At 47.3% G+C, this 25,763-nt stretch overlaps 1 protein-coding gene and 2 long non-coding RNA genes across 3 annotated transcripts; 1 reads left to right on the top strand and 2 right to left on the bottom strand.

The window, feature by feature from the left end:
• Positions 1–516: 516 nt before the first annotated feature.
• LOC119879242 (transcriptional coactivator YAP1-like) lies at positions 517–3,742 on the bottom strand. Its single transcript, XM_038589620.1, has 2 exons — positions 3,602–3,742; positions 517–827 (listed from the first exon to the last, which is right to left on the bottom strand). Exons 1-2 carry the CDS (start codon positions 3,704–3,706, stop codon positions 651–653), a joined length of 282 nt encoding a protein of 93 aa, XP_038445548.1. The 5' UTR covers positions 3,707–3,742; the 3' UTR covers positions 517–650.
• Positions 3,743–17,235: 13,493 nt separating this feature from the next.
• On the top strand, positions 17,236–20,383 carry LOC119879241. The gene is made up of 3 exons (XR_005387398.1): positions 17,236–17,324; positions 20,056–20,119; positions 20,242–20,383. It is a non-coding gene; the product is annotated as an uncharacterized LOC119879241 (long non-coding RNA).
• Positions 19,275–24,975, bottom strand: LOC119879240. The gene is made up of 3 exons (XR_005387397.1): positions 24,959–24,975; positions 20,335–20,402; positions 19,275–19,518 (listed from the first exon to the last, which is right to left on the bottom strand). It is a non-coding gene; the product is annotated as an uncharacterized LOC119879240 (long non-coding RNA).
• Positions 24,976–25,763: the final 788 nt, after the last annotated feature.

Below are 25,763 nucleotides of genomic sequence, written 5' to 3'. Positions count from 1 at the left end.
GCCAAGCTGTAGCTAACAGGTTTGTCATCTGACAATCCCAGATACTGTAAAATCTGACTCCCAAAAGAAGGCCTACTTATTTTGTCATTCTTCTCTACAAATAAAACATTCATTTAAAAAGATGTAAGTTGCACCATACCTGTTTCCTAAGACTATGCCTGCCTTTAATTCCCACAAGTTGAAAATTTTCATAGTATTCTTTTCAGCTGTAAACTAAGCTAATTAATAGACTCGGAACAAGTCAAAATGAGAATATCCAAATTGCCACAAAAGATTATTAAAGGACTCTGAACCAAGAATCAATCAAGCTTTCAAAATATTACCCAGGCTGAAAAAGATAATTAGGTCATATTAAACTGAAAAAAAAAAACAAAAAACAAAAAACAAAAAAACAACCAAAAAAAAGTTCTGCTTGCGTACATACGCATATATTATGTGTATATATGTAACATAATCTTGACATAAACATGAAACATAAAAAGCAAATGACATTTTATATCCTGATAACCACCTTACTGTGCTTTCCAAAATTTGTTTTCTTTAGAAAACGACCTCTCACTGTGACCGTCACTTACTTCAAGAAGTATCTCTGACCAGAGGAGGTCTTGGCCATCTCCCAGCCGGCAGGCAGAGGTACATCGTCAGGTATCTCAAAGGAGGACTGGCGGAGGGTGCTGAGCACTGGGTGCAGCTGCGGGGCCGGAGCTGACTCCAGTGGGTGTCAGGGTCCCCGGGGACACGGCTCCCAGCTGCAGGGAAGCTGGAGAGGAATGAGCTCGAACATGCTGTGGGGTCAGGGCTCCCGCAGTGCCTGCATCAGTGCTGGCCTATTAGGGATATTCAAACAAAAATTTCTTAAGTTATTTTTCAAGAGGGTCCCTTTAAATTTCTTTGACAGGGTTTCATTGAAACCAAGTATCTAAGTACCAAAGGCAAAATTTAAAATCTGACAGAGGAATACAGGTTTATAGATGTGTGTTTTTAAATGGTTTATGTGTTTTTAAGTTTCACAAACATTTGTAACTTTATAGATCAGCAGTCCATCTAAGTTACTTTCTATCTGGTACACATTAGGTGCACTTTCCATATATTTTAGAGGGAAACAGTAGAAAAATGAATGGGAACATGGAACATTCTTACAGTACACTGGATTTTAAAACCTAATTTTTTTTAAATTTCTTTTATTATTTATTCATGAGAGACACAGAGAGAGGCAGAGACACAGGGCAGAGGGAGAAGCAGGTTCATGCAGGGAGCCCGATGTGGGACTTGATCCCGGGTCTCCAGGATCACACCCTGAGCCAAAGGCAGACACTCAACCATTGAGCCAACCACGCATCCCTAAACCTGATTTCTGAAAGACCAAGGCAATGTGGATGTTCTTCTGAGTTCTAAAATGTCCTGGGTATCACACAACTCCAGGAACAGTGATACCCAAGGAATAAAGTAACTGTGCGTTCTCTTTTTTCAACGAGGTCTTTAGTACATAACGTCTCTTTCCCCACCAAGCCCCAAAACACATGATAACTGCCATTTTTTTCTCACCATGGACAAATGCCATCAATAAAGCCATCACAGAGTACACAACTCTTAATGTGTGACAGATTCAAATCAAATGTTCTTAAAAGACACCTAATGAAAACCCAAGTATGCATTCCTCCACAGATGATAAAAAATCTGCACAGTTCAACAAGAATATTCCAACAAGAATATTCACACACATTTACAAACTGTAATGAAAGAAAAAAGTCTGCATCCAGACCCCAAAGGTCTCAGTGCCAGTCCAGAGTGGCTAACAAAGCAATCTGTTTTGTTATCTGTAAGATAAACAAACTCATATCTAATAGTTTGTAGACAAGAGCCTATATGCCCCACATCCGTCCTAGCCATAATCCAGCAGCTATTTAAGTTTCTCATTGGAATTAGGGTCTGATTGCTAAAATAAGAATTTCCTAGGTTGATATGGGGAAGGAGAGAATGGCTGATGCCATCAGCGGAAGCATGTGTGCCTGAAAGTCAGCCACACTGCTGAGTTTCCAATCAGAATAAATTTGAATTAGGAAATCAGCAGGAATAAAGTCAAACTTACAAATGCACAACCCTGAGTCAAGAAACTTATCAGAAACGAAGCCACAGACTATGAATAGAGCGTAAATCCATAAACTACTGGACGCAACTTCCTCAAGGCTAGTTACTAGAAAAATTTTTTTTTTGTGACTTTACAGAGGCGGTTGTTTCTTGCTTATAGATGCCACAAAATGAGATACACACACTCCTACGTGTGCTGTGGTTTCCAAGCACAGCAAGTGACGAGCGGCCTAGCTGCTCCGTGTCAGGTGCATCGAGGGTCACTGACCCCAACCGACTGCGGGAGGCCCAGGGCTCCCCTGCCCTCATGGCCCCCCTCAGGAGGTGCCCCCCCCCTCCTTCGGCAGGTTCTCCCACATAGACTGCGGGACTTCCCCCTGCCCCCTCCCTCAGGTGTCCCCTGCCCCCCCCACGCACCCTCCTCCCCCTGCAGGCCCGGGGACTCCCCCCACCCTGGTCCCCGCAGCAGGGGGCACACGACAGGAGGTAACGGTAAGGGGGCGATCGCCGCTCCCGCTGGAGTTGCGGCCTGACTGGACTGACCGCAACCGCCGTGTCTGGAAACCGATGAACTTTCGGGCAAAGTTCCTGCTCTCGGGTTCCAGCGCAAAGCAAGTTCCTTCCAAAGACGGCACGCAGCGGGCGGCGGGCTCGGAGCACAGCGACCGCCGCGGACGGCGACCCCGGGGCGGGAACGCGCGGTCCTCGGGGCCACCCCCGGCCACTGCTCTGTTCCGGCCCGAGCTCCCAGCCCACCAGGGCCCGCTGCCCGCGCCGGACGCCCTCCCCGCGGCAACCCCTGCAGGGGCCCCCAGGCCCCCCTCCCCCTGCCCCTCCCCCCTCCCCCGGGGCCCGGCCGCCCGACGCGGACCCCGACGCGGACCCCGCAGCGCCTTCCAGGAAAGCCGGGACGCCGCCCGCGGAGGCGGCTGCGAGCCCCTGGGAGCCGGGCGGGGACCGGAGCGTAGACGGCGCGGCGGCCCCCCCGCCCTCTTCCGCGCGGTACCGCAGGGAACGACCCCGACCCCCGAGACGCCCAGACACCACCCGCGGCCGCCTCGGCCCCACGCGGGCCGCCGGCCGCCCCACCCCCACCACCGCCCCTCCCGCCCTCCCCTCCCCTCCCCGCGGCGGGCGCCGGGCCGAGGTGCGGGCGCGGACGCGCGCACTTGTGCGAGCCCACGGCGGCCGCCCCCGCCCCCGCCCGCGCTCCCCTCCCCCACCCCCACCCCCCACCCCCACCCCCACCTCCCGCCGGTCGTTCCCGGGCCCAGGAAGAAAGAAAGAAGAAAGAAGCTGGGCCAGTGCGCCCCCCAGGCCGCGGCCGCGCCGCCAACTCTGAGGGAAAACAATCTGGGCCCGGGACTCGGGGCGGCGCCGCCCTCCCCCCGCTCGCCCGCCCCCGCCCCCGCCCCCGCCCCCGCCCCGCCGGCCGCGGCCCCCCTCCCCCGCCTCGGCCTCCCCGGCCCCGGCCCCGGCCCCGGCCCCGGCCCCGGCCCCCCGACGGCGGTACCTGGCGGGAGTGTGCCTTGGGCTCCGGCGGCTTGAAGAAGGAGTCGGGCAGCTTCCGCAGCCGCATGGGCACCGTCTGCGGCACGTTGGCCGTCTTGGGGTTCATGACGGCGTTGAAGAGCGCTCCAGGTCAGTCTCCGAGTCCCCCCGGACGTGCACGATCTGGTGGCCGGCGGGGGGGGCCCTGCGGCGCCGCCTGCGACCCCGGAGGCGCGGGGGGCCCGGGAGCGGACGGCGGGGCCTGGCCCGGGGGAGGCGGCGCGGACGCGTGCCCTGGGCCTTAGGCGGGGCGGGCGGGCGGCGGGGGCCCGGGGTCCATGGCGCCGGGCTGCGGGGCGCGGGGCTGCGGGGCTGCGGGGCTCGGGGGCTCGGCCGCCTGGGGGGGTGCGAGCGAGCGCGAGGGAGCTGCGAGTGAGTGAGGGTGCGAGAGCCGCCCCCGCCCGCCCGCCCGCCCCGCGGCCCCCGGCGGCTCCGCGGCCCCTGCGCTCCCCGACGTCGCGGGGCGGCGGGGCGGACCGCTCCCTCCTCCCCCGCTGCCCTGCTTCCTCGGGGACTTCCTTCCTTCCTTCCCTTTCTCTCTCCGGCGGCGGCGGCGGCGGCGGCGGCGGCGGCGCCCGACTGAGACGCAAACTCGCCGCCGACGCCAAAACTAAAGTTGAGAGAAGCGCCCGCCCGAGCCGCGCGCCGGCCCCGCCCCCTCGCGGCGGGCCCTTCCCTGCCTCCGCGCGCCCGCCCGCCCCGGCTGCGCTCCCCCCCGCGGGCCGCCGCATTCCTTGCGCTCTCCACGCCCGCCCCGCCCCGCCCCGCCCCCCCGCCCCCCGCCGCACGTGACCCGGCCTGCCGGCGCGCGCAGCCACCGTGGGTGGGTCCAGGTGCGGTGTGGGGGGGCCGGGGACCGCGCTGTACCCCCTGCGTCCCGGCGGGGGAGGGGAAGGGGACCTCGAGCTCTGCCCTCGGCCGCCCCGTGACAACCCTACGAGGAAAACTGGCGGCTTGCAAAAACTCTTTAACTTTGGTTTGGTTTGGTTTGGTTGGTTTTGTTTTGCCCTGGAGTTCGTCACAGTCCGAGCTCCTCCGCTGCTGGAAGGAATCCCTGCTGAACGCGGAGACCCTGCCTCCTGCCTCCCCTCCCCCCCCCCCCCCCCCCCCGCGTGGCTCTGCTCCCCGACCCGTGCTTAGGGGCCCAATCACGCGGGAGCTACGCAATAAGGTTTTTTATTTTTTAAGGTTTTATTTGAAAGAGAGTGCGAGCGCGAGCGAGCTTGGGGCAAAGGGTCAGAGGGAGAAGCAGGGAGCCCCACGCATGGTTCCACCCCAGGACCCCCCACCACAGGTGCTCCTGGAAATTTGCTCTTAAATGCGTGCATTCCGATATTTTCTAAAAAGTAGCTTTCTTGATGTGTGGTTCCGGAGCCATGTGGCTGGTCCTCTATACGGTGCCGAAAGTTCAGTCAAACCTCCCTGTTGTGCAAAGTTGCCTCAGACTGAAGCCTGCAGCTTAGCCCATGCTCCAGAAATCCAGCTTTTTAAAGAATTTGCCTGCAATGCAAGGAAAGCAGATGTATAAGGGTTGAGCAAGAAGAAGTCTGAGCAAGACGATAATCTGTTCCTCCAGCCAGGATTGGCCCAGGAGGGTTCGGAGCAGGGGTCTGGGGCCGATGTGCAGGGCAGGGCAGGGCCTGCAGGACAGGCTGCCGGCTCTCCAGTGCTAAGGCAGGACTGGAACCCGCTGCCCTGCACCCCACTGTCCTCCAGAAGGCTCTGTGGGTCCCTGAGGCCCCTGACTGCCACCTGGGCTTCTCTGCAGCCCGTGCCCCAAATGTCCCGGCCATGTAGCCACAAACTTGTCTGGAACTACAGAAATGTGAGTTCAGGTCCCAGCTCCACCATTTACTGGTTGTGAGACGTTGGGCATGTTACCGGTTTGCTGTTCTTTAATTTCTTTCGTGTTGAGGTTGGGGTAATAACACCTGCTTTATGTGTTGAGGCCTTCTGTGAGCCGGTGGGCACTCAGCCCAGCTGTGGCTCACAGTGAGTTCTGCATACATGTCTGTGACCGCCACATGTTGTGACACAGCCTCTCCTTTGCAGAAACCCCCTGGGGGACCCTCCTGGCAGTCCCTTCCTCTCTTGTCCAATTGTCCATCCACACAAAGCCGCCAGGCCAAAAGTGTGCATTAAAAATGTCAACTGGGGAAAAAAAAAAAAAAAAAAAAAACCTTTTAAGACCAAAGTGCTGGAAAGCCCAGGACTTGAGTGGAATCTTACTGCGAGGAACGAGGAATGCTGTCATTCCAGGGCTGAGGGTACAGCAGACCTTGCTTTGTTCAGTATTGTTACACCTGTTATTCAATGCAGAATAAAATTAGTTTCCTGAGTGGACTGGAAGACTGGATGATTCCATGTCCTACAAGTAGGTCTGTAGCAGCACCCAGATTTTTGTAATTTACTGTTTCTTACCTATACAATTTTCGGCCACAGGTTAGTAAAGGATAGAACATGTACTCAACACTTGTCGCCGTCTCTCCCCATCCCTGCTTCTGGAGCAGGTGGCCGCTTTAAGGACCCTTGAGACACAGTCTCCTTACAAACACCCTTATTTCAGTCTCTCTCTGGACGGTGTTCTCAGCGCCACTGTCACAAACGACAATGCCACTCCGCTATGTGGGGCCTCCTCTCACCTGAGGCCACCAGCTACCTGTGTCCATCCTCATCACATCCAGTCTCTGCTGGGCTACTCTCCTAGTGGCCATTTGGCTCCCTGGTTTCCTTACTCACACCTCACCAGGCATTCATCTCTCACTTTTCCACCAGCCAATCACTCCCTTTGTTTCTACTACTTCTTTCTAGTTCGGCTTAGAATTCATGACTCCGGGTGCCCAGGTGGTGGCACTCGGTTGAGCAACTGACTCTTGGTTTCAGCTTAGGTCCTGATCTCAGGGTTGCAAATGTCCCAGCCCCACCTGCTCCACGCTCAGCGGGAGTCTGCATGGGATTCTCTCTCTCTTCTCTCTCTCTCTCTCTCCTCTCATCCCTGCTCATGTGCACTTAGTGCTCTCTCTTAGATAAATAAAATCTTTAAAAAAAAATATCATAACTCACTGCTTCAACCTGTCATCATCCTCTTGCCTTCAATACCATGCCTTGTGTATTCCTCCAACTGCATCTGTAAAACTGGATGAATTGGGTTGTCTGTCTTTTCCATTCCAATACCTAAGGCTTACAGGGGACCAGGCCCCACATTCATTAAAAGTTTCAATCGAAGATTTGACGTTTTGTGCAAGTGAGGTTATAACCATCAGCCCAGAGGTGTACCTTCACGATTGCAAGGAGGCATTCTTTGTACAGCTCTAAACTTTGTCCTATTACCACCCAGCGACACTATCTGCGTTAGTGCAGTAGGAATCAATATTTAAGGTAAGCTCCGTAATCATCTGGTATACCTGTGGGTACAGTTATATTGGACTGTAATCACTGCGTTAAAAGTATTTGCTAAATGTAAACATTGGAAACGTAACCCTGTTTTTGTCACTCTCTCTTGGTATTCACCATGCCTAGATAGACTAACGGCTTAGAAAGAGGAAGTGGCCAACCCTTCCCTGCCCCTGGAACTAGGCTACACCCATGTCCTAGGGAGGGACAGGGAATCTTGCCCGTGGGAGGATCGGTGTCACTCCATATTTATGGTCTCTGATCATGTTTCCTTGTATCCGCAGTCAGCGTCTCTCTTTTTGTTTAAAGATTTATGTTTAAGTAACCCTCTACACCCAACGCGGGGCTCAGAGACTCACGACCCCAGGACCAAGAGCCCCACGTTCTAATACCCACTAAGCCACACAGTAGGGCTTCTCGTTCCTGTGAGCCAGCCAGCTGTTGCAGGTGCTAACACTGTCCTCATGTGGATTCACTGTCCCCTACTCCAGAAGGTCACATCTTCTGACATAGGAATGGCCACCGTGCACAAAAAGGCCTGAACATCTTGCTCGGAACCCACAGAGACCGGTGGCCACCTCATAAGCACGTCCCTCCCCAGGCTCGTGGTTTGGAAGAGCAGCCCACAGGCCAGTTCTTTACTTCTTCCCCTTTCGATCCTTTGCCCTTTGACACCCCACCTCCTTCACTCCTCCGGGCCATGCACTTATCCCTCGTCCACAGCCATGTCCTTGAATCCAGCACCTGGCAAGTGGCATTGGTGGTCCTCCCGTGGCCTGCTGCTGCGCTTCCACCTCACTCTTCCCCTCGCCATTTGCCGAGCTTCAGGATAATGTTCCACTTCTGTTGTCCACTCTGACGTTGCAGTGAGCTCAGCAAGCATGTCCATGTGGTCACTGTGCAGTGCCCTCATGGGTCACACAGACCACTAGTGGGGCCATCATGGGCCTGAGGCCTGCAGTCATTGCTTCCATCCTGGCCCTGTCTCACCACTCACCCACCCCACTCCACCTGCCAGCACCCTGGACCCACTTGTGGTTCCCTTCTTGCCCTTTGGCCACCCAGGACATTCCTCCTGCTGCCTGGATCCCCTTCTTCCTGCTTTTCCCTGCTCTCCCTTGGCTCTCGCTTCTTGCTGGCCTCTACCTTCCAGGCAGAGAGGCTGGCTTCTCTGGGTACTCCCACAGTCTGCATGCTGCGCCATCCATCAACGGCACTGACCATGGCTGGTCCTCATGTGTCTATGTGCCCAGCCTCTCTGGGGCCCTCTGCAACCAGCATCTCCTACCTCTGCACCTCCAGCCAGCAACGCTTAACCATAGGTGCTCAGCAAACACAGGAAAGAGGGAGCTGATAGACACAACGGAGGGATCCCCGAGCCCCAGAGTAGAGCTGTGGCTTCAAGTCTCAAGCAACTAACGTGCCATCGTGATCTCTTTTCTGAACACTGTCCACCGGCCGTATAGATGTCTCTTCTCCATCCTCTGCCTTCACAACATGCAGTGAATGCTAATGAACGGCCTGGATTTTCAGATGTTCTTGGTGAAATCAAAGTAACAGTTAACAATATGCCAGTCACTGTGCTCAGTGCTTTATGTGGGGTTCTCATTTAATCCTTATAATACCCCTTTCAATTAAAATTAAATAAAAAACCTCTCGTAGATGAAGAAACATGCAGAGAGAAGTTAAATAACTTGCCCAAAGTTGTACTGCTCGTCAGGGGATCTGCGACTGAATCTACATTTCTGATTCCAGAGCTCCCACTCTCCACCGGAAATATTGTGTTTAATTTCAGGCAGTTCAGAAGGGTTCTTGACAAATTGTGTGCTCGCAGACTGATAAAGGGCTGTGGGAACCCTGTCATTACAGAAAAGTTGGCCAATCGGTGGTTAAAGGGCGATACGGTCCTCAATGTTGAACGTTAACCTGAGCTGCTCAGTGAGGCACCTGCCTTCAGCTCAGGTCATGACCTTGGGGCCTGGGATCCAACCCCACGTCAGGGTCTGGCACTCAGTGGGGCATCAGCTTGCCCCTTTGCTTCCCCCCACCCCATTTGTGTGTGCTGTCTCAGATAAATAAAATCTAAAAAACAATGTTAAGGACAAAGCTGGGTTGATCACTGGGAAGTCAGATTGAAAATGTGAAGACACAGATTCTCTCATTCCAAAGGAGGAGTTGTTAAGGAAAAACAACCCTGTGTGCTCAGAGCTTGGGGCTTCTCTTCTATCGCTGGGTCTCACTGCCGGTTCGGGCCGGTGCTGCCACTATACCTGGCATGGAGCAGATGCAGATCCAAGGACAACGGTTGTGCCCATCTTGCAGAGCCAGTGACATGCCAGGCCGGGCAGGAATTGGCATATTAATGCCTATTTCACAGGATGCTAATGAGGAGTACACAAAATAACAAGTATGAATGAGTTTTTTATTATGGCATCAAGGAGGATTAGAATCCCAGGATTAGGGGCACCTGGCAGGCTCAGGCATGGAGCAGGTGACTTCCTTATGTCAGGGTCCTGAGTTCCGAGTCCCACACCAGGCATGTGGAGCCTATGTAAGAAAAGTCATTTAAATCAGATTTCTTTTATTCTACAACCTAGCTGAAGTTATCCACATGGAGAAATTAAAGTTGTCCTGAGAGTTGGGCATGAAGAATTTTGGAGTCCAAAGCCTCCAAGCTCAGGGCAGACCCCGGAGGGATATGTCCCAGACACCCCTGGAGAGCCTTTCCAGAGCCTGCAATTGTCCACATCCCAGCTTGAAGTGGAGAGCTACCGGAGCTCATCATTTACTTTACTACGCTTTACTAAGTTATGCTAAAATGGAAAATGACTTCTACAATACTAAGTATATATACTCCCTATCGATGGTTCTCAGGTGGTGGTCCCCAAACCAGCAGCATCAGCATCACTGAAAGTTTGTTAAGACATGTAAATCCTCAAGCCATAAACCAGACCTACTGAGACTCTGGAGGGGGGCCCCAGCAATCGGTTTTAACAAGCCCTCTAATGAGACCTAACAAGGTTCTCATTCATATTAATGTTCGAGGACCACTATATTATACTCTACATTCTGTTTTTATTCTATAAGTAACAAGTATGCTTTGCAAATATGCAAGTAATGTCTTCATCATTTTAGAGATAAGTATCCCCTTCATCTTATTATTTTTCTATAAATATCAATATCTAGCATATAATATGCATTTGAATAATTGGAAAAAATCATGTTGTAAAGGATCTCAAAAAAAGTGATGTCTTGAATCTTACCTGAAAGCTGATAATTAATCCTATCTTATTTTTTTAGTCCTATCTTAAAAGATCCATTAAGTGATGATTCCAATTTGGCTTATAGTTTTAAACATTCCATGACTATTGTTTCGACTATGCATATTTTCAGCATGATAGGTAGCACAAGAAATGTTTTAAAAACTATTAAAAAACTAAATTTCTTTTGAGAATTTGATATGCAAACTCTCTGAAAGTGCCTCCATATCTAAGTCACCATCAACATGGAGTTTCTAGTATTTTGGTAAATGGAGAACATCTGGACACCATCTCTAATAGCTGTTGTACACTTGAAATACAATTGTGAGTCTTCCCTCTGTCTTTTTTAAAACAATCCCAGTTCCTCAACCTTTACTCGGTGTCTTGTCTCTCTCATCAACTGGTTCACCATCAGACAGGCTCCTGTGTCCTCTCCAGGTAAGGTCACAATATGGTAAATGTGCTACACTGTCCAAAACATCATCTATACATCATCAACATATTTGAAGATCATTATTTACATACTTATTTTGTATCACTTACATATTTACATATTTATGTACTTTTAGGTGTAAAAGTGTAAACATTTGTTTTTTTAAAGATTTTATTTATTTATTTATGAGAGACACACAGAGAGAGGCAGAGACAATAGGCAGAGAAAGAAGCAGGCTCCACACAGGGAGCCCAATGTGAGACTAGATCCCAGGACCCTGGGATCACAACCTGAGCTGAAGGCAGACACTCCACCACTGGAGCCACCCAGGCATCCCTAAAAGTGTAAAATTTAACATTATTTTTTAAAGATTTTATTTATTTATTCATGAGAGACACACACACAGAGAGGCAGAGACACAGGCAGAGGGAGAAGCAGGCTCCATGCAAGGAGCCTGATGTGGGACTCGATCCGGGGTCTTCAGGATCACACCCTGGGCTGCAGCAGCGCTAAAAACCGCTGCGCCACCGGGGCTGCCCTTAACATTCTTTAAAAATATTTTGTTTTTGGAAGTCAAAGTCTGAACTCTTAAAATGTGTGCACGAATTTGTTGTGTTGAACTGGAGTAGCAGCAATTTTGAACTAAAAGCCAGAGATGGCTTAGCCCAACCAGGTCTCCTCTTCTACACAAGAATCTGATGTCATGAGAGACCTGCACCGTCCCATATGGAGGCCCCAACCACTTACCACTTATTCCCTGGAACACACAGTTCCTCAAGCACACTAGCCATGCTTCCAGCACTCATAGGTGCACATGTGGCAAGTAGCTTTGGGCCGACATGGCACACATCTGGAACATTCCCCGTATTGCAGAAAGTTCTGTTGGGCAGCACTGGGCCAAAGCATATAGCTCTTCAGGGACAGAGCTAGAACTTTCCATTTCCTGGTCCAGACATATCCCACCATACTACTATCTTTTTTAAAAAATACAATAGATGATTTATCCTACCTACGACATTTATTAGGTTCCTGTACAAAGCATAGTGCTAGGCATGGATCTTGACCCCAAGGGTTTAAAGACAATTACTTCAGGTGAGGCTGCTGCCCGTCTAGAACATGCAGGTGTTTAGTTACATCTTTCTGGCTTTGGCTGTTGATTGCATATGCGTGTGTAACTTTGGCAGAAATATCTCCAGTCCTTTGACTTCCCGGAGACGTCAGACGCCACTCAGCATACACCTCAATTCCCCGCAGCTAGTTCCAGGCTGTTCTCCTCCAGGCCCCAGCCTGCCTTTCTTGCTCCCATCCATCGTTGTGAATCTACACAACAAACACCCTTTCCCTTGTGCTCTCCCACTCGAAACTCTAGCGTATCGCATGCTAACAATAACCATGATAATATCACAACGACTTAGATTTATGTTGTTTTCACTTGCACGCATATTACCCTTTTTCTTTCTTTCTTTTTAAGTAAGCTCTTTGGCCCAGCATGTGCTTGAACTCACATGAGATCAAGAGTTGCACGCCTACAGACTGAGCCAGCCAGGTGCCCCCACTTATCCCATTCCTTTCTTTTTCTTTCTTTCTTTCTTTGTTTCTTTGTTTCTTTCTTTCTTCTTTCTTCTTTGTTTTCTTCTTCTTTCTTTCTTTCTTTCTTTCTTTCTTTCTTCTTCTCTTTCTTCTCTTTCTTCTCTTTTCTTCTTTCTTATCTTTTTTCTTTCTTTCTTTCTTTTCTTTCTTTCTTTTTTTTCTTTTCTTTCTTTTTCTTTCTCTTTCTTTCTTCTTTCTTTCTTTTTCTTTTCTTTCTTTCTTATTCTCTTCTTTTCTTTCTTTTTCTTTCTTTCTTTTTCCTTTTTCTTTTTGTTTGGTTTTTCTTTGCTTTCTTTCTTTTTTCTTTCATAATACCTTTATTATTTATTTATTTATTTATTTATTTTATTTTTTAAAGATTTTATTTATTCACAAGAGGCACAGAGACAGCAGGCGCAGGCCCCATGCAGGAAGCCCGACGTGGAACTCGATCCCGGGACTCCAGTATCATAACCTGGGCCGAAGGCAGCGCTAAACCGCTGAGCCACCCAGGCTGCCCTATTTATTTTAAAAGTAAACTCCACACTCAAACATGAGGCTTGAAACTCATGACCCCGATTGAGTCGTTGTCTGTATGAACTGAGCCCCTTACCATTTCATTTAATTCTCATCTTTCTTTCCAGATTTCAGACCTTCAATCAACTGTTGTGTCCTTTTATTTCATAATAAACATTTAAGGAGATTGTGTTCTGGAAGTTCTAAAACCTGGAACCTGAGAAATCATCCTTGACTTCTCTAATCTGCATTTGCGGCCTTCAACTCAATCGATTAAGTAATGTTTGGGTTCCGGGTCCTAAAACCCACCTGGAATACATGCACTTCCCTCTGCAGACTACTTCACCCACACTTCTCGTAACCAAGCATACAGAGTGTGATAACCAAAATTAATTTTCCACAGCCCTGGAAGTCAGAAGTCCAACCTCAAGGTGTCAACAACATTGGCTTCTCCTGGAGGTTTTCCCTCAGCGTGGAGATGGCAGCTCTCTGGTTCTGTCTGGGTCTCTGTCCTACTCTTATCAGGACATCGGTCAGACTGGATAAGGTCCACCAATAGGACCTCATCTTCCTGTAATTACCTCTTTAGGAAGGCCTCATCTCCTAATGCAGTCACATTTGAGGTACTTCAACATATGAGTTCTGGGGAGGACACAATTCAGGCCCATCGTGCTGCATCTTCACAGAAGCCATCTATGCCCAAATTGCCCTCCTGTCTCACTAGATGGGGATAGTTTCTTCATCTTCTCACTCCACCTACTATAAGGTAGCCACAATGCTTTTTCCATCTTTTAAAGCCTTTGAAGGACACCTGGGTGGCTCATCGGTTGAGCATCTGCCTTTGGCTCAGGGTGTGATCCCAGAGTCCCGGGATCGAGTTCCACATTGGGCTTCCTGCATGAGGCCTGCTTCTCCTCCCTCTGCCTGTGTCTCTGCCTCTCTCTCTCTCTCTCTCTCTCTCTCTGTCTTTCATAAACAAATAAAATCTTAAAAAAATGAAATAAAGCCTTTGAGTGGTTCCCTGTTGCACGACCATTATGGTCTGACCTCATTTCATTGACTTATAAGATGTGTGTGAGCCATTTCCCCAACTTCAACTCCTGCCGTTCCTTCGTGCCTCCTTTGCGCCATTGTGACGTCTGGCAGCTCCTGGAACACACGAAACTCAATCTCCCATCTCAGGCCCTGTGCACATGCTGTTTTCCTGAAAACATTCATATGCTTACGTCTCAGTTCAAATGTTACCACCGCCTCAGAGGCGTCTTCTCAGACTAAGCACTCTTTTTCAAAAAAAATTTATTTATTTTTTAAGCGAGCTCTATGCCCACATGGGGCTCAAACATGTGATCCCAAAATCAAGAGTCCCATGCTCCACCGACTGAGCCAGCCAGGTACCCCTCAGACTAAGCACTTTTGATTTATTTCCTAGAAAAAATCGTAATTTATAATGACTTTATGTATTTTATATTTTTATCAGTAGACTATATGTTTTCAGAAACAGTGGTTTTGCATTTTGTTCACAGTGTCCCCAGGACTCAAACTATGCCTAGCATCCAGCAGACATTGGCTGTTTGGTCTAGTCTCTGGCCGCTCCCTAGAGCACCATGGTCCCATTTGTCCCCCAGCAGCGCCATTACAGTAGAAACACACTCTGCCCCCTGGGCGGTACTGCTCATCCCGGGCCTTGTTCCCTAACTGGAGGTCTGTACCCCTCCATCCGACACCTGTTCCACCTGTCCCCCCCACCACCACTCCCTTCTGGAAACCACCAATTTCTTCTCTGCATTTATGAACCCGCTTCTGGTTTTTGTTTGTTTGTTAGATTCCACAATAAGTGATATTGTATGTTACATCTTTCTCTGACTTATTTCACTGAACACAATACCCTCTAGTTCCCTTTAGTAGTTGCAGGACTGTCATTTATTATTTTTTTTAAAGATTTTATTTTTAAATACTCTCTTCATGGGGCTGGAACTCATAACTCTAAGGTCATTTAACCTGACCGTCATTTCTTTTAAAATGTTCAATTCCCTTTCATTATCAACCAGCCTCTCCTGGTTCCCTTGGAGCTTCACTGGTGTGTTTAACCTTATAGGTGTGAGGTACATTGAGGCAGAATAACTGTTTCATTGTACAATATGTTTTGGGAATACATATTGGATCAAGAATTTAGTTGAATAAAAGTTTATATTGTCATAGCTGGTTTCCCTTGACCATTTCTCTCACACACCTTTCTAGTGACAAAAAAGGTAAGAAAAATAATTCAGATTCCTAGTGCTGGCTAAGGCCAAGTGACATATTTTTACTCTAAAAAAAATGCACCCAAAGCAAACCACCTTAATTAAACCCAGTTTGGCCTGCCTATCTCCGTGACCTTTAACTTTGTGCCAGGTCAGGACACTGAGGGTGTCAGATACAGTGGCTGCTGGTCTGCCAGTTGGACACCGCTAACTGTGGCCTCACTGTGGCCTTTGTGCCAATTAATGCAGATTTTACTGGAAGACCCCGTGTGTCCCTGTTATTCTTTGTTCTATTGTTTGTATCTTCTCTGACAGCAGGGCACTGGGTTCCCAGCTGTGGGGTTCCCCACAATCATCAGTATACATGGTTGAGGAAATACACAAAATAATGTTCTAACTACCTCATACAAAAAGTGAGAGCAATGAAAATAATACCATTCAAGTTCATCAGACTGAAAAACATGAAAATCTGTGGATGTGTCAGGTCTCTGACTAAACTTCAGGTTTCTGGAGAGTAATTGGGTGTTTCTTTTCACATCTCACTGCACCTGGCACTGCTGCGGGGCGCTAGAGCGCAGACTCTCCAATGTGCAAATGTCATCTGATTTGCTGCCTAGCACAGAGCAGGCAATCCACAAACACTGGTGGAGCATGGACAATCCTTGCTGGTCCGCTGGCCAAGGAGAAGCCTGCAGCCCATGTCAGAGCCGTCATAGATTCTAAGAGCTGTAACCACCACAGTGGGTTGACATGGGGTTGGAACAGGAAGCATGGGCAGGACAAGGGAGTTCCCCTCCCCAACCACAGCTTCCTACCACAGCTCCCACTTCCCAGTCCTTGTACCTCAAATACTCAACATGTCATAATTCACCCCATTGCTGACTTTTCGGGGCCATATTTGATTTTTTCTGGTGCGCATTCCATTGTCGTATCCTTTGTGATGCCCGGAAAGGTTTCCCTTGCTTGTCATGCAGATGGGCCGATTCTATGCTTTGACAAGTACAATGATCTTCTACTCGATCTCTAGACTTTGGACTTTCTTCACCCCAATTCATCACTGCCAGGCTAATCTTCTTAGAACACCACTTTGATGATGCCCTGCCGCAAAGTCTTCCATGATGGCTACGCATCACCTACTAAAAGATTTACATTTCTCACCTTTGTGGTCACAGCCCTGTGAGCAGGTCCATCAATCTGTCTCCTCTGCATTAGTGCCCAGGACTCCTGGACAGAACTCCTCAGCTCCCACCAGCCAGTGCAGTCATGTACCCTGGAGCCACCTGGTCATTCATCCCTCCTGGGACCCCAGTGTCCCAAGTTCTCTGGTCTTCAGACTGAGGCCCCTTAGAATTGTCCAGATTATACTCCTGCCACCTTCTTCCTTAAGTAATTTTCAGAATTTCTGAAGAATGCTCTCAAGTCCCGAGAAAATGATTCTGTTGTCACCAGTCCCCACTGTCAGTTTCTCACTCCAGAGAAAACCCCATCCCTTTGCTGGTCGCAGGTAGCAGCGGGCAGTTCTAGCACCAGCTGCCGGAGTTGCTGCCATCCGGGACAGTTCTGGCCTAATAGCATGGCTGCGTCCAGAGTAGAACAGTGTACAAGCAGGACCACAGGCTGGCTGTGGCTGACCCTCATGTAAGGATGCTCCCCACCCTCCTTATCCACCTCCCCCGCCCCTCTGCACACCTGCAGTCACGCTTCGAGGGCCACCTTCTCTCCTTCAATCAACAGATACTGAGGGTCAGGCACTGCACTACACAGGGGAGATGTGGGGGTGAGGCACAGAGATACGGGTCGTCTTCCTGATAGACATCACATGATTACAGATAGACCAGTGAGCAATAATTCTAAGTGTGCAAATAAGTTCTTGGGAGTACAAGCATAGGTTAGGTTCTCTATATTCTCTGGGGCCCAGAGCAGGCAAGCCTGTGCTCCCAACTCTTGTACTCTATCCAGTCAAATTAGCAATAGTAGAACCTATAAAAAAAAGCAATTCTGAGCTTGAGGAAGACCGGTTTTTACATTATTATGCACAGTTGAGCTCCTGGTTTTTTCATATTTCCTTGGTGAAGAATGAAAAGAGCCCAAACCCACACATACTGGCACTATTCCAAGCCAAATAATGTGTATTAATGTATGTAATTTTCACAATAACCCATGACGAACCCTATCATTTCCCTATTTTACAGATGAGGCCAAGTCGCGCACAGAGAAGTTGTTAACTAGTTCAGTCACACAGCAAGTCCGGTGCAGGTGGCAGTAAGAATCCAGGTAATCTGGATGCAGGCCCAAATTCTTTATTGCTGGGCTGTTCTACCCTCAATGCCAAGAATTTGCATGATCACAGAGGGGTCGTTAAAATGATCATCCCAAAGCAATGGAGCCATCTTTCCTCAAAGGTGTTTTGTTCCCTCCACCTCTAAAGCAGAGAAAGGATGCTGGCCACCCATCAGGATGGGTTCCCCACCTTGACCTCTGGACTTTGACCCCAGGGCCCGGCTCTTGCCCCCTCCCCACCCCTCGCTTCCCACTGCCCATGCCCACACCCAGTGGTCCAGCTCTCCTCCCCGGGTGCTAACACCCCACCCACTGTTCTGTGGAAGCCAGGCCAAGATGAGCCTAGTTCACAGCCATCTCTTCCACCTGCACACTCGAACAGATCCCCTTCACCAGGCTTAGACGGAGTGTGGGCTTTCCCAAAGGAAGCAGCACAGTGCCATGCACAGAGCTAATACATTAAAAAGGTTGATTGACCAACTAATTAGGAGAGGGTCCTCAGGTTGTAAAGTCTATGTGGTATGCAGCATGACAGGTGTGACATTTTAGTTCTTAATTTTATGTTTCCTATGGATATTAGGAACATAACTGGGAAATTCTCATTCAATAGGCATTTAATGTGCACACACTGTATTAGAAGTGAAACAAACTATCCTGAGCTCTCTATCCCAGTTGCCAGGTGCTTTCCAGATAAATCCACAGGTACAAATTGCAGATTCTCATCCCTACTCTTACAACACAGAAACATGTATTCCAAATTGCCTCCCCTCAAAGTCTTGACATTTCTTGCAACGCTCCTTATCATCTTTGGGACACATGTCAGTCATGCCTCCCTCCCTCCCTTCCTTCCTCTTCCCCCAGTGAGGGACTCGAACCCACAACCCTGAGATCAAGAGTCTCACACTCTAGGGACTGAGCCAGCCAGAGGCCCCTATTTTTTCCATTAAAATATTTTAAGTCACATATCCATTCTGTGAATGCAATGAGGAAATAGGAGAATGTAAGACCCCTGCTCTTGAATCATCTGCCAACTGTAGTATCGTCATGGCAGTGCTCTCTCTTCACATGTGGGAGGTTGTAGTTTATTATGTGATAAGAGTTTACAATTACTTTCATAACATTACTTTAAAAAAATATTTTATTTATTTAATTCATTAGAGACACAGAGAGAAAGGGCAGAGACACAGGCAGAGGGGAGAAGTAGGCTCCATGCAGGGAGCCCCAATGTGGGACTCCAACCCGGGAACCCAGGATCACACACCCTGGACCAAAGGGAGGCACTCAACTACTGAGCCACCCAGGGTGCCCTGAGAACATTACTTAAAAAAAAAAAAAAAAAAAGATGTTATTTATTTGGCAGAGAGAGAGAGACAAGCACAAGAAGGGCAGAGCAGCAAGCAAAGGAGAGGGAGGAGGCTCCCCACTGAGCAGGGAGCCTGATGAGGGACTCCATCCCAGGACCCCCCGGGATCATGACCTGAGCCAAGGCAGACACTCAACCAATTGAGCCACTCAGGCAACCCAGAACATTACTTTTTATTCAGGATTTTAAGTGGGGACAAATGAAGCCAAGGCATCATTATGCATTCTACAGCCCTAGAGATGTAAATCTTTATGTAATAAAATGAAACTCAAATTTAAAAAGCTAACAGTTCCTATTGATCAATAGAGCGATGTTCAGTTTTCTGCCACAGTTTCAACCCAGAATTAATTAGCTACTAAAATAAAACACATGGAAAATTGAGGGCTTACTTAATTCTTAATGCAACAATATGAACTAGATTTTTAGTTCTTTGTGACTTTCCCAGTTTTTTTGTAAAAAAAAAAAAAAACTGTATTGTTGTTGATTGTGTTATGGATGGAATTTGGTCCTTACACTGCTATTCCAGATAAATTTAAAGAAAAGGCACCGTGGTATTTGTTTTTCTTCTGCTCTAAGCAGGCTCTCTATACTTTTCTTTGAATTAACTTGCAAAATAAATGTTTACCTATAAATTGGCATTAAAATTAAAAATTGGTAAGTAAAGCAATATTAAAATAGATCATCTGAGAGAACAATGTTAAGACATTTCCCCACACCATAGCAGTGATATAAAACATGAACGTGACGCTTGATTGGATCCACAATAAAGTAAGAAAATGTCTGTTCGTGACTCTTTGTGGAAGGGTAGCACACACCATTAGAGTCCTGAAAGAGATAAAGCCAACTGTTTAGTCTACGATGACATTTAAATAATAACATATTTAATTAATATATGTTTCTGTTAAAATGTCATGAAACATAAATGAAATCTTTTACAATAAATTGATAATTGATATTTTAAACTTACTGATGGCCCCATCTATTGTGCTGTATAAGCACACATAATTCTTGACCTTAAGGAATTTATAGTCCAAAAGGAAATTTTACCTTGTTAAAAACTGTTTTTAAGGTGCTAATATTGCAAACATCCTCTACTTTGCAATTTTCTTCTATCTTTGCTTCCTTTTAGATTGTGGCCCTTACCAAACTATGAGGGAAGCAACTGTTTATCAACAAAAAATGCCCAGGGCCAACCCAGTAGCTGATACACAATAGATACTCAACAGTTGTTCAGTGATTGAATAGAGATACTTAGAAACTGATTCAAATGTGCTAATCAATCTTCTGTCTGACCCTAGAATTTGAGCATCAGATTCTGTGATATAAAGACATTTATGGCATTTGCACTTATTTGCCTCATAGATTGCAGCATGGCTGAACTGAGAAGTGCGTCCTACTCCATCAGTCAGGCTCAGGTCTTCCGGCGGTAAGGACTATTATTAGACACGGACAACAGAAGTGGGGGGGTCGTGTGGCTCTCCAAACAAAGGCATATCTTATCAACTTTGAATTTTAACAAAGAACTAAGAATCATCATCCTTTCTGCAGGCATGATATCATACTTGTTCTTGCTGGAGTTCCCACAGCCTCTGAATAACATGAGACCAAACTGATCGCTCACGAACCCCACTCAGGACTTACATAAGCCATGACTTTAAAGACAGAAGAAGTAATTTGTATTTTCTTGGTCTGGAGGATTCTTTCGGACACTAAAATAGGGAAAAAGAGGTACATTTTGAATACAGCAAGCATTGGCATCATACATTTAAAATACCGAGCCCTTTAGTATTCCGTGTTCTTATTCATATACAACAGAAAATACATAGCGTCCACCAAGACTAGTTTGAAAAGCACCAAGTCTGCAGTTTCATCTCCTGGACGGGGTGAGGTTGCCCCAGAGCCAATGGCAGACAATGCAACTGGATGGACGGTCAGAGAGGCTGTGAGGTCTGATGATGAAGGTCTCCTGGGCCAGAGACAATTATTGGAAGAAGAGGAATTGGTAAGAGTCAGATGGGGGTGTAGACAGCTACATGGGGCAGGTAGGAGCATGTGAACCAGGGGATTAAAACCATCTCACACACATGCCAGTTCTGCCCCTGAGCCAGTCATTGTTGCACTCTGGGCAACATAACTCTCCTGATGTCAGTTCTCTCCCTGTGAAGTAGGCATGCTATGGCTCCCTGTAGGGTTACCCGAGAAATTGAGTGGGGATAAGGATAAAAAAACTATTTGTTGGATTACGATGATATTAATACTTGTGTTGAATGAAATCGTTTTCTCCCAGTAGGTCTCTCCCAGTCTCTCTTCCCAAGAAGATTCCCTGTGGCAAAGTGTAGTGGGAGAGGGAGTGGGAATGAGGGAACAAGCCACGGAGAATGGCACAGTGTTATCTTTGCCGCTCGGCAGTCTGCCACACACTTGGCGTGCACTCCTTTCCCTGTGCAAACACATGCAGCATGTAGGACACATGTAGGTGACATCTGACAGAAGATATCCCTCTTCTTCACTTTATGAGGAGGCCAAGCACTGCTTCTCCTTCCTCTATGTGAAGAGCAATGTGGAGCAGAGAGGAGGAGGGAGAAGGATGACAGTGCTGAGCATGAGTGTGCCTGAGTGTGGCATGAGTGTGAGCCTGCTTGTGAGTGTGCATGAGCTCGTATAACCTGCTGGAGTGGCCAGACCTAAGGGTCTGGGGTTTCAGGGGGTCAAAGTGTTTATATCTTTAAAACATTTCATTCAAATTAAACCCAGATATCATCCAATTAAGTTAATTTCTATATAGTCTCTTAAAGTGAGCAGGTTTACCTTCGAATGGTCAGGTGCAACATGTTTTACAGTTAATATGGGATCCAGCCTCAGAAATTAGCATAAATGATTTTAGGAAATCATATTGTTATTTCTAAACCCAGTAATACAATCACTCTTTTAAAAAACTATATGGAAATTATGTTCTAGCACTCTTAAAAGCCATGGTTATCTGGAAGTGAGTGAGTGAGTGATGTGAGTGGATGCCACAGACCTGACGCAGCATGATTGTTAGTTGCATTTCCTAGGGTGCTGACCACCATCACTCTAACCTTTCCTTTTCTCCTAGGAGATTTCAGGCAAGTATAGTCTACCTCATCTATAAAAAATAAGACAAATTATTTTTTAGAGCTACTTTATAAAGTAATGGTGATATAGTAACAGAGGTAATAAACTGGAATACATATGTTTATTTCTATTAGGAACGACCTTCTAATAAGGTTCAAACTGGTAGTTTCCTTTTCTGTAGGTAACATGTTTATGGTATTAGTATGTTTGAGTGACTGTACCATTCTAGGTAACTCTGCTCACTTTAAGAAACAAGAATCCTGGGATCCCTGGGTGGCGCAGCGGTTTAGCACCTGCCCTTTGGCCCAGGGCCGTGATCCTTGGAGACCCAGGATCGAGTCCCACATCGGGCTCCCTGCATGGAGCCTGCTTCTCCCTCTGCCTGTGTCTCTGTCTCTCTCTCTCTTGTGGTGTGACTATCATGAATAAATAAATAAATCTTAAAAAGAAAAAAAGAAACAAGAATCCCACTGCTTAATTAGCATCTGAAGCCATAACGTACGCCTCTCTGATAAAATCATAAATTTCAACATCTGGGATGGATATGCAATTTGGAAAACCCCTCTAAAAACTCTGACAAGAGCATGTGTTTAATTAATGGGAAGCAGAGAAGACAAAGATACCAATAGTAACTATGCAGTTATTTCTGCATAGACATTTCTGAAATGCAACAAAACACAACTGGTCATGGACTCTCCAATGGAATGGTTCTAAAGTACTACCTATATTTACAAGAACCCTAATCCTTGAAAAAGGCATTTTCCGAACATTTGAAAAGTGTTACTTTTATAGGACTTGTAATAATGGATGAGGGAAAAAAATATCTCAAGAATTTCTTGTTTTCCCCTCTGAGCCAGACAGAGCCCATTAAAATCAAGCTCTGTAACGTGGCCTCCCCTCCACTGACACCAGGGGTGGTCTTCTGGTCTGCAGTGGGATTGGTGATGATGTTTGTCTCCAAGGGCAGTTCGATAATGCAAAGCAGCTACGTGCATACAATTAGAAGACAGCAGAGCTTTTCTAAAAAATGTGAAAACCACCCAAAATTCAAGGGAAGGACAAGAAAAAAACAAATGTGGTTAATTCTGGCTCGTACCAAATGATCTTGTTTGGAAAGTTGGCTCAGGATTCTGAGAACTCCTGATGACACCTGGAGTTGCACCTGTGCTTCCCCACATTCCTTGATAACAGCTACTCTGATCCACCCTGGATCCTTCCCTTACCCAAATGATGCAGCATCTCGCCCAAATCAACATGACCGAAGTCAGAAAAGGCACAAGCGGTGCCAGTGAGTGAGAAGCCAACCAACGTAGCTCTGAAGGGATCCCAATCATTAATCCATTCAATTGTTTCCTGTTGGCACTTAAGCCATTCTTTAGCAGATATTTATTCTAATCATGGTTTTCTACCAAAGTTGCTTTGGGAGGACAATTCCACATTTCCTCCTCATTCAGCAAAGAAATTCATAAGTATGCTTAAATTCGGATTGTCCAGAGAATATTTAATGTCCTCAAATACGAGCAGTGGTATTCTGGGACTAGGCTCCTTCCCATAGTGCATGGAATGACAGGGGACAAAGTGCCCCCTCTCCTCTGCCTCGGGGAGTTCTGTTCCATCAGACAGACCCTACATGCGCACAGCCACCCTGACAATTTCCTGAACTCCCAGGGTATTTATTACAGTATCAAGAGCTGCAAACATTTGCCTATCCAAAATTGAATGTTGATTTTATGAAAATTTTTACTTAAAAAAGATTTTAAACAATTACTCTATGATATGTGAGTTTCCTGTAATCTCGTTAAGCTCAAGGACTATGTGAGGCTCCTCTTGTCATCTCTCTGGAGCCCGCCAGAGCTCTGTGCACAACTTCAATACCTGCCAGCTGCCTGATAGAGGATTCCTGTGGACACAGTCTGTTTTTTCTGTGGGATGCCCTGAGTTCTGACACCTCATTTCACAAGTGGCCATTACACCCCTGGAGTGTACGTTTCCTTAGCACCCAAGGAGCGTAGGCGAGGTCACAGGTGAAAAGCCAAGAGGGTAGGACAGATGCTAGGGAAAGTGTTAGCTTCCTCAAGTTTACGTTCTGAAGGTATTGTCTATTTCAAACACTTCCAACAGAATACCCTTCTCCATGGCACATTCCCCTCAGGTTCATGTGGCCAGTGGAGCACAGCACACTGTGCTGGCAGCAGCGTGTGCACACGTGTGTGTGAACATGTGCTGTGGCACACCGAGGGGTATTAATCTATAGGCAGTGCTAGAAACCAGCTTCCAATTCTCATGAACTGCAATGATAAGGACAGAACACTTTGGATATAAATATGTATATGTTTTTTCTGAAATTCTAATATATCTGCACAATCTTTATATATTGATGATAACTTTTTCACAAAAATCAGAGGCAAATTAAGAGATTTTTTTTTGCTTTTAAACCATATTTAAAAAGCTTGGTAAGAACAAAATTGTGTAGTGTGTTGTACAGTTACAGTACACACAGAACAGGGTGAGAACTGAGGTTAGTGGAACAACCAAGAAATCTAATGAGAAGCTCATTCGGCTCTTTTCTAGTAAAGTAAAATTTTGTAACTAAAGCCCTTTGCTTTCACTATTCCTATCGCTTCAGCCTATAAAAGTGATAGAGGATCTGTGACACTGAAAAACTCAATTCGATGAAAGTATAAATAAATGAATTATAAAGGTTTTATTCCAGTTTGATCTTTCAAAAAGAAAAAAAACAAACAAACCCTAGTGGGATGTGTGAAACAAAGTAGGATTTGGTATTAATTTGAAAAGGTAAAGATTTTGCCCAGATGAAAATTCTTCCACCTCCTCAGAACAAAGGTAATACATGTTTTACTGTTTGCCAAGCAAATTCGCATGTGCTGAGGGATCTGGCATTCTCCTGAAAGGTGACAGAGGGGCCTGGGGGGGGGGCGGGGCGCAAGTGCCCACAGGGACAGAGCAGCCGTGCGGGGTGAGGGGAGGCAAGGACAGGCAGGTCCCAGAGAAGAGCGCTTTGAGCCAACGGGGGGCCCTGACCCGGGCTGGGGGGCACTGGCTCCTTCCACTCTGGATGCTCAGAGAACGGCAGATGCCGGGTGATCCCACCATGAACCACCATATGTTCCGTGAGCCAGAGGTGTCCTGGCTGTCATCGGCAACCTACCTCACTAGATCTTATAGAGAAGCTTTGTGGTTTCCAAATATGGATGAAGCACATCTCATACTGACAAAGTGCTCCACCGAGGCAAAGATGTTTGAAAAGACAAAACAGGACTCCTCTCTATCAGGCTGGCTGAACACTTCATATTTTTCTGAGTCTTCCACAAGCAAAAACCTATGGAAGATGATAAAATTCATCTAATGTAACATGATTTGAGGTTCTAATTTTTGTTTTCAAAAGTTTCAATTTTTTTTAAAGATTTTTATTTATTTATTCATGAGAGACACAGAGAGAGAGATAGAGGCAGAGACACAGGCAGAGGGAGAAGCAGGCTCTATGCGGGAAGCCTGATGTGGGACTCGATCCCAGGTCTCCAGGATCATGCCCTAGGCTGAAGGCAGGCGCTAAACTGCTGAGCCACCTAGGGGATCCCCAATTATTTCTTTATAAAGAATCTTACACCTATTTTAAGAACCAACTCAGAGTGATCTGTGAGACTGGCACTCACATTCCATCCATCTTCTCAGCAGGCAGTGACGTCCAGCGAAAGGACTGAATGTGCATCTAAGCCTTTCTCTTCCTGTCCACACCTTCATTCTCATTTATATCATTAGTCATTGTTTGCTACTATTGCACTGTTAGTGTGGAGTTGCCCCCAAATCTGGGCAAACAAGGAGCCGCAAATAAGAGGAAGAACCTCCCTACCCTGTAAGGCCTACGGCTGACCCCATATTGGTGTTTCCAGAGCAGAGCCCCAGGTGCATGTATGGCCACTTGCCTACCATCCCCTCCCCACCCGTCTGCTCTG

Source organism: Canis lupus, unplaced genomic scaffold (assembly GCF_011100685.1).
Source record: "Canis lupus familiaris isolate Mischka breed German Shepherd unplaced genomic scaffold, alternate assembly UU_Cfam_GSD_1.0 chrUn_S479H640, whole genome shotgun sequence".
NCBI lineage: Eukaryota > Metazoa > Chordata > Mammalia > Carnivora > Canidae > Canis > Canis lupus.
Note: the sequence above shows the minus strand (reverse complement) of the source record. Positions and strands in the feature narration are given on the sequence as shown.

Excerpts from the sequence above, each read along its gene's own strand:
- LOC119879242 (XM_038589620.1), bottom strand. The coding sequence starts at position 3,706 with ATGAACCCCAAGACGGCCAACGTGCCGCAGACGGTGCCCATGCGGCTG. Across the intron at positions 828-3,601 it reads CCAAGGCACACTCCCGCCAG|GCCAGCACTGATGCAGGCAC; the intron begins GTACCGCCGTCG and ends TATCCCTAATAG.